Raw genomic sequence first — 9,597 nt, 5'->3', positions numbered from 1 at the left:
CCGCCTTTTGAGTGTCCCATGCATTCACACTGATGTACTACTTTGAAATCACCAACACCATGCAGCCACCTTTTCCTTCCCCACTCTTAAACGTAGAACTGTGGAAATCCACATTTGTGCCATTTGTATAAACGTCATCTGCAGGTGTACATGTCAACAGCTCTTCATATTGTGAATTTTGATTCTGTAATGTACGATCACAAATGTCATTTTTTTTTGTATATGGATTGAATTTATGCACGGTCTTCATACCCTTTAAATATGTATTTCTTTGATATTTAATGTTCGAAATGTGACCTTAACCCGTTCAGTGCTGCGAACGTCCAACGGTCGTCGCGTGCACTACCTCGCTAGTGCTGCGCACGACCGTTGGACGTTCGGATCCCGTTAGCGCAATCGAACGTCCGCACTGGGGCGGAATTTGCGGCGCGCTTAACGGGTTAAATAGTCACTACTTTGCTGTTGTGTTCTTAAATAAAGCAGGAAAGTCAAATTAAAAAGCAGACATGTATTCGTCAATATTTATTAGGACAAATTATCATTTACATGTATACAATAACCAGTAAGGCACTTTTTGGTTTAAAACTATCAAGTGCTAGTCGACTTCAGTTTTGCAAATAATTCTGTAAACATTTTCTCAATTCAAACACCATTTAAAAACACAGAATAGCAATTAAACATGTTGTTGAATTACTAATTAATATCACAGTATTTAAACGTTTATAAGTACCAGCCTCTAGGATCTCCTACTAACTAGATTGTCTCAATGAAAAAGCAAATATTTAAATAAATCAAAATGTCTTGATATACAATTCATTATCATTATAATATGCCAAGGAGAGATTCCACAAACTTAATGTTCTTCGAGTGTGTAATGTCTGTCGATCAGAACACAGATTGCATTGCCTTATTGCACAAGGCTTGTAAGACTATCAGTTATTAAAATGCTACTTCTATTAAAGTATACCTACACGACAGTGTGTCAGGCCATAAAGGGAAACAAAACTCTTATCAGAGATGTATGCCTAAAGGGATACAAAGCCTTCACATCATGGACAAATCTTTTGGCAATCAGCTTGAGTGTGTGAAGCAGGCAGTTAATAAATGTAAACAATCCCGCAGTGTAAACAGTAATGTACAATGCACTTTGAGGTAACATCTGGAGAATGCAGCACAAAGACAACAGAGATGTGTTAAACAAAGAAATAAACGGATGGGAGGGATTGTGTGCATGTGAAGATAATGCAGATTTTGCCTTAATTTGGCTACATCTCTGGCTTGTAAGAGATATCACCATCTAAAACGGTTATGCTAACTCTTGGATTACATATTGGCGGGCTTTTATTTGTGATTAAACATGCTAAAGCCAAGTCCATGCCCTACACCAGGGCTCGAGTCGGGGTACCACGCGGGTGGACTACGTTCCCCCACTTATTTTACCGGGTGGACGCCCCCTCCCCCCCTCCCCCCCCTCCCCTATCAAACAGCTAGACTTAACTCTTTGGCCTCAGACCAGATCGGAGCTCACAGCACGCTGTTCACGCGCAAGACGAGATCGGAGCTCACGGAACGCTGCTCACGCGCTCACTTCTCAGATGCAATCGCATCTAAGGGGTGAGCGAGGGGAGGCAATGAGCCTTATGGTGCAATCCACCTTTCGTGACGTCACTTCCCGTCGTAACGTCACTTCAGGTGACAGCGCCCCCCCCCCACTTCTTTTTTTAGGACTTGTGCCCTGCCCTACACTGTGTGTCAGCTAGGTCCTTCTCCGGTAGCCTTCAATTTTTAGATTCTATAAAAACCGAATAATTAGAACTGTTGGTAAATATGTCACACATGGAAGGGAGATTGGGGTTTGGTGATCCTCTGCATAAACAGACTTCTATGATTTAATGTTAAAGATCACTCCAATTCCTGCATGCTAGTGTTTATACCGAGCCAGGCAATCATAAATAAATTATCAAGTACTATCCGTGTGGGATAATAAAAGTGGAGGTATATCAAAAACTATCTGATGAATTACAGACTTTATTTTTAGGTGGAAGCAGTCGTTGCATGCATATGGCAAGGTAGACAATTGCCTTACATGCCATCACCAGCGAATGGCATAATTTTACAGCTGAGCTGTAAATTCAGCGATTTTGTTGTTAAAAGGAGACTTTGGTCCATAGGAAAACAATTTTTTTTGAGTTTGGAAACAATAATTATTGTCCTGTCCTTTATCGAGGATATTGCACTCACTCCAAGTTATAGTAGCTAGAAGTACGAATGGACCACATCTCTGATCACACCCTAAATGATTATTGGAATCTTCTCATTATTTTAAATACATTGTTATTTCTTTACTCTATATGAACACATTAACAACAAAACTGCATTATGATCCTAATTGAAACTGGTTTCTTGTGAGGCAGCTAAAGTATTCCAAAGTCTGCAGCTTCAATCCTAACTCCTTCTACAACAACAGAAAAGTTACTTTCTGGTGATGCTTTACAGTATACCAACTTCAAACCACAGCGGTAAACCTATTCCAAAAAATCTGCCAATTACTAAGAGAGAACGCACACTGCAAGGAAAGGGAATATAGTTATCGGTTCAAAACTAGTCCAGTGGAAATACTGAATTTTTCATTAAGAAAGTGCTAGAGTGTTGCTACAAGAACAGTGGAGACAAATACTAGTAGTGGTAGGACAGACCTCGACAAAGGGCAGCTTGTCTGCCTGTATCATCTTTGGTTCCTGCAGTGCATTGCTGTGTGTTTTAAAAAGTGCCCCAAAGTATTACCCTACTGATCAAGATATTTACCAAACAAAGAGGAATAACCAAGTGTAGCAATCTAGTATCACACCTACATAATTTCTCCATTTCAGAGTATGGCACCAAATTGTTTGAATTACTTTTGGAAGTACATTTCTTTCCTGATAGTATGGTGAAAGAACCAAGGCTCCTTGTGCTCCTCAAAAAGACCTTTCAATAAACGACTCTATTTGCTAGTCTTTCTACTGGCCAACTACCATCCCTTGTGTATTGTATTAATCCAACTATCTACTTAAATTTTCTGACCACATCTCCGTTGCCCATTCTGAAGCAAGTGTCATGCACATAGCAAAAATACTTCTGAGTCTAAGGAGAACTCCTTGGTTGGTAAAGGTATCTTAGTTTAGAAGGCACAGATAAAACATATCTTTCTATACACTGTTAAAATGGAGCCTGGCTTAAGACGTCATACACCTACGGCTCTGCAGCCAAGCTTTCCTCAGCAGTTTCATGGAAACCAAAAGTATCCACTTTAGGTTCGAAAACAATTGCTGCAAATGTAACTCAAAGTGTTGGTTAAATCAACTTTAATTTGTTTCACTCACATCCATGCCATAATGTCCTTTATAAAGCTGTGGAGGGCCTGGGTTAGTTCCTATGCATATTTAGGTTTCTCACTAGGAACCATACCATAGTAGTAGTGTTCAAGATGCAGGGCTAGTATCGCTGAATCTTTGCAATCAGTGTAGGAGCCAACGGAAGATGCATACTGACATAGGAGTGGTGAGGAAACTCTGCAGCAGTTGCTGAATGACTCCCTTAACAGGTCACACACAGGCTCATGGGCCAAAATAGTGGTGAAAGAGTCATTATTGCCCAAGGTTTGGGCACTCCCCACTCCTGTCCAAAGTTCAGTTTGGCTGGGTCCATTCTTTGACAACCCCTCTTGCTTTACATTAGGAGCTGCAGGAACTTGGTGCATTATCACAGAACATTCAGCAGCTGGAACCAGTGAAGATTTACTCTTTCGCTCTTTACGAGCAAAAAAGGTTTGCGGACATCTTCTCCCAGATTACCCCCACACATATTACTAAAAGTAGCAGAGAAATGACTATCACATAACTAGAGGTAAACGCAAGCTCCCTGCCACTTCAGGATTTTTCACCTAGTGTTTATCCGTACATCAACACGTGTATGAGAGGGCAAATATGAACCAGGCCTGTGCTGGTTTCATTTGTAGATGCGCACAATCTGAGCAGTAGTACAAAGAACCAATAAATTCTAGGTACGATCCTTGAGAAAATCTTGGAAAATTACAATTCTTACAACCAAAAGTACAGAATATACTTCCTTGACTTGTGCATGTAAAGGTCTGGGCAAAGTGACAATATGTCATCTCTCCTCTTTCAATAACATGCTACTAGATGCGAACTACCTACATAGGAGAAATAGCTTCATGTTAAGAACATGAACGTACCAAGATGTTGATGCAAAGAAATGGCACAAGGCTAAATTCTGTGGCGATCAACCCCTGAAATGTGGGCCTTAACAGAACTTCATCTGGCCAGTTACACTCGAGAGTGCAACAGAAAAGATTTGGAAAAAAAGAACATAATTAGACGGGTATTCCCTATTTGAATTAAATTGCAATTAAAAATGGCCCTTTAATTCACATCAAATTTAGTTGTATTGCTGAACCCAGAGTACTCGAACACATCACGTTTAGGGTAATTTGGCATCAAGCAAAGGTTCAGGAAATGATGCCGAGTGTTTTGCTGAAGTTAGTCTCCCTCTGGGAGAGGGAATGATGATCTCCATTTGATTCCTTCAACTCTCACAAGAAGTGGAGTCTTATTTCTGTACCATAAACACAATTTGTGTCCTTTCACAGCATTCCAAAGAAATGAATGTGTCAAAGATCTGGTAGAGCTGGAAAGGAACTGAAGTGCCACGGATCGGCCATTCATTTAGAGATGGTTAGGTGTAATACCTGTGGGGTCAAAGGTGTTTTCCTACTGCAGCCATGATACCAAAGACTGGAACAGTCACACCGACTACAATAAAAGGAACAACAATTCTAGTTTCTTACAAGAGCAGGGGTGTTGAATTATAGGATGCTGTCAGATTTGCTTTACAGGGCAATGTCATTCAAAATAACTTTTGATTCTTAATGATTTTAAATCTGATTTATGCTTCAAAATAACTTTTCTAGAGACTAGCATTTCTCTGCAGTACTACCAGTCGGACTGAGGTTGAACTTCAGTGGTTCACATGTGTGGCTTACAATAATTATTTAGACCTCCTTTCTGTGAATCAGGTCACCAGAGTATCATGTTCACCAAGCTTGTATAGGGTTTTTTTTCTCCACCCATTCAGTATACAAAATATTTAATACCTATATAGGTCACAATTCCATTGATCATGAACAAAACCTGCCAGATGTCCCCTTCATCTGGCTCTATCAACATTTAGGCAGTTTAACTGTTAGAATGTTTAACTTTTCTTTTAGCTAAAAAAGCAGGTATGAAATCTCTTTCTGGTTCTGCTTGGACTATCAGATAACCTAAAGCTGGATAACAAAAAATAAAACTTTTCAAAAAAATTCCCTAGCAAGACTTAAGTGCCGGGCCTCGAGCCTGTGAGATCCATATGAAAAATTATTTTCCCATAGGACTATTAACCATTAAGAAAGAAAATATTATTTTAGTTTTTCAAAGTATTTTTTTGTAGATTTTGTAAAAACATTGGTTAAGGTTTGATATACACTGCAGTCACACTACTCCAGTGAAGAGAAACATAAAATGCATATGCTTTACGTTGCCGGAGATGCCCCATGAAACATCAGAAAATCTTGGGGAAATGGGGGTACTACAAGCTATGCAATTGGACTACACACATCTCAGAGGGTAATATGTATTGGGGGATGGGCATTACAGCTGCAACTACTGGAGCCCCCCTCCATTGGGCGACACTTTTGGATATTGCTCTGTGCCTAAAAAAACGAATACATTGGTGTTAAAAATATCATATTTTATGACCATTAACACTAATTCAAGAGTTTAACATTTTAATATTGTAGGAGTTCGTGATTCTTAAGTCTGGTTAGATAACCCTTGAAATAGCACAGAAGACTTAGAGATTAGTAGTTAATACGTGTTTGAACCTAAGCTCAAATCAATTAAAAAAACACATAGTATACTTTTACCGCAATGACCAGAACTGCCCTTCAATTAACACCTGTATGTTAGATAGGAGTACCTCTCGTTTTAATCTGCTAGAATACTCAAAGTTTAAGCACATATGACCAAAATGTATGAACAAGAAAATGTGTAGAAGTGTTTGGTGTCCATTAGCTTCCATATATTTTAGCTCATTTGATCGATATTTGGGACATCTGTTAATGCTACAAATGTTAAAAAACTGAAATAAAATCACATTGCTAGAATTTTCTGTGCACCCACAATGAGGAAACCCTAATTAAATATTACATCCTATGGATTTTGTTACAGAAATTTAAGTCCTTTAATTTACAATCATTTGCCAAATGTTTATCAGATGGAATAAACCAGATTTGTGGGTAATTCAACAATGGCAACAGCTTAAAATAGCTTTGTAAAAAGAAGCCTTACATGGTCTTAATTTAGGACTTCCTTATATGCATGCCTACATGGTTTGTCACTTCCCAAATTAAAAGGAGCAAAAGTCGGTTTGCAAAAAGCAAACTGTTGGAAATGGCCACTTTTGCAGGGTTATCCCCAAACTTGTTTTTCCTGACCTGTGGTTGTTGGCAATAGGACTCTGGGCACTTTACCACTGCTGTTCAGTGCTAAGGTGCATATGCTCTCTGTATAAATTGTTATTGTGATTGGTTATCCATGATTGGCATATTTGTTTTACCAGTAGGCCCCTAGTAAAGTGCACAGAGTGTGCAAAGGCTGGTGATTCAAATGCTACTAGTGGGCCTGCAGCAATGATCGTGCCACCCACATGAGTAGCTCTAAAATGGTGTCTCAGGCCTGCCACTGCAGTGCCTGTGTGCAGTCGCTAACTGCCATTCTGACCTGATCAGAGTCCACATTGGCCAGGCCTAACCATTCCCTGCGAGAGGAGAAGATCGATGCTGCGCATCGCCGCACCTGAGATAGTCGCCGTCCCGAAGATCGCCGCATCGTACCTTTGCGAGACACTTCCTACGAAACCTGCGCACCGGAATCCTTTCAAGGTATCGCATCCCTCCACATACAGACCGGAGTCACCACAACATGCCCGCTGCGTCCAGCAGGGTTCTCGCAACGCCTCCCCAGGGTCGCAGGAGTGACGCATCCCTTGTTTTTCAACGTTGCAACTTCCCTTGGAACTTTTGTCGCATCTAAAGGTACTCTTAGCTAAAACGTGACGCAACTGTGGATTATTTTTAACGCAACCTTAAGAACTCTTTTGAAATCATATCCTTGAACTCTGTATGTTGGCTTTTTGTCGTTTTGGTCTTGTTTATTTTAGATTAAATACTTCTATTTTTCAAAACTGGTGTGGAGTCTATTTGTGGTGTTTTCATTGTGTTACTGTGAGTGTTGGTACAATTACTTTACACATTGCCTTTGATAAGCCTGTCTGCTCATGCCAAGCTACTGAGGGGGTGAGCAGGGGGTTATCTAAAGAGTGTATTCCCCCTTACCCTGACTAGAAGCAAGGGTCCCTTTTTGGACATTGGTACCTACCTCTGTCAACTAGAGACTGCCAGATCTAACAAAAAATGACAGATGACTTCGGTGTGTAGCTTACAGGTCAATAGAAACTTAAATTAGTTTGAGTTGTTGATTAAGCTTTTCCCGTAAAACTGTAAAAGAATAAACAATTACAAAGAAAGCTAATTCACATTTCCAAATACAAAAAGAAATAGAACACATTACAGTGCTGGACCAAGTTTTTAAATTTTAAATTTTAAATTAATCCTGCACTAAAAATGTCATTCTGGCAGCCACATTTCTCAGCATAAACCAAATTACACTTCTATCTTGATTCCTCTGTCAACATTTCCAACCTGTTTTTATCTTGTGACTTATGAAAAAGACACAGAATGTGAAACACTTGCCCTTTCTAATTAACGCTACAGAGAGGTGACATCATGGTTTAATAATACTGCAAGGACGGATACTGGTGCAAATAATGTCTGATGGGATCAAAAGCAAAACCGGGAAGTGATGGTTTCCAGATTATTGGTATAATCCAGGATACTGTGTTAAAAGCCACAAAATGGCAGTGCAGTTGATTTGATAAATGACGCCAAAATTCAGAAAAACAAAGCGCAGTTGCACTTCTTATCATGTTTTCAAATTTTTCTTCATGATGGGAATGACCTGGCAGGCCTTGCGCGAGATCATGGAATATGTTCTCCATTTTTCAGTAATATACTGAACATGATAGTTTTCACGCTAAAAACATTGCTCTTATATTCTACTAATATATGTAAAAAATTAAATTATTCTATGCAAACGGAAAAATATCATTAATAACAAAATTATGCTATGCAAACGGAAAAACATCATTAATATTATCTGTGGGTTTCTTGTGCTCATATAAATGTAGTGTGGCAATTCTACACAACTAAAGTTTTTCCACAAATAATAACTTCTACTAAAAGAAGACTGCTGGTCATAACTTAAAAGGATGATACAGTATCAAATAACAAAAGTGCATCAATAAAATCAGAGCAGATCATCAACCCCAATGATCTAATAATTAAAAAAATATATACGCATTGGAACTCCACTGTAAAAAATGCTATCTAAACTGACAACAGTTGAAAGAAAATTTCCACAATAATGATTTTCGTACTGGCATTGCTCTTCTGTTATGGCCATTAATTTTTATGAGACAGCAGTATGCGTGCAGCAGTTTTTGAATACATCCCTTACATTTAAAAGTCTAAATATAAAAGTATGCAAAATCGAATTATGTTCTATGCATATACTTTCAAACAATAACATGGAAAAATTGTAAGACTTTAAATTTCATATTTATATTTCTATCTTAAAAAATTGTTCATAACAATTAATTGCAAACAGCAGTAATAGTTCATACAAAAATTCAAACAACAGGGTGTTGTTTAATAACTTATAGTTTTAAAACGTTATTTGTTGCAAAGCTTTGGCTTCCCACTAGTCTGACTTTTTGCCATTAGTAAGTAGAACACCATTGTCCTTTATATCCGTTCTTAGATGATCATAGTTTAAATGTTTGATGATGGTTCCCGGTATTAGTGCCATTACAGCTATAGCCAACAGTTTCAACAATGTACCCCAGGAGAAAATGTCATCAAGAGATTTGATTTTTGAAAGAATGGAGCCGGTCTGTACACAAATGAAGTTGTAGGGTACAAGACCTGTAATATAGAAATATGCATTGATTAACATACACACAAGGAGAGAAAGACAAAATTGATCTTGGACATCAAATGTAAGTGAACATATTTGTTTGACAGAAATGTGTATCCCAAAAGAGGTTAACTGAAGCTTGGTTTTCTATTACATATACTTTAAATCAATACCAGCTTATATTACAGGACAAAAGTCATCCAATGAAATAAACAGAAACATTAATATTTGGAGTTCACACCTGCAGTTAAAAATCTTGGCTTAATGAGGTAAACATGGTTAGTTAAATCAGATCCTACTTACTAAAATGCATCAAAGAACAATATCTTGGCTATTAAACAGTAAATCAACTCATGACTCACATTAATGATTCATTTGTTATAAATTCTGAGCACATTATTCCCCCTCCACACAGACTGCACAAAGAAAAATGTAAAGTGAACTCAAGAAAGAAAAATACATAATT

At 38.3% G+C, this 9,597-nt stretch overlaps 1 protein-coding gene across 1 annotated transcript in view; it reads right to left on the bottom strand.

The window, feature by feature from the left end:
* Positions 1 to 507: 507 nt before the first annotated feature.
* TMEM41A (transmembrane protein 41A) overlaps positions 508 to 9,597 on the bottom strand; it is a 170,774-nt gene continuing 161,684 nt past the window's right edge. The window contains exon 5 of the mRNA XM_086955433.1: positions 508 to 9,139. Coding sequence (XP_086811559.1) covers positions 8,916 to 9,139 — 224 coding nt within the window. The 3' untranslated portion in view covers positions 508 to 8,915. The remainder of the gene's footprint in view (positions 9,140 to 9,597) is intronic.

This window comes from Lissotriton vulgaris, chromosome 2_1 (assembly GCF_964263255.1).
Source record: "Lissotriton vulgaris chromosome 2_1, aLisVul1.2, whole genome shotgun sequence".
Lineage (NCBI taxonomy): Eukaryota > Metazoa > Chordata > Amphibia > Caudata > Salamandridae > Lissotriton > Lissotriton vulgaris.
The sequence above is the reverse complement of the archived record's forward strand: the minus strand, read 5'-3'. Positions and strand labels throughout refer to the sequence as shown.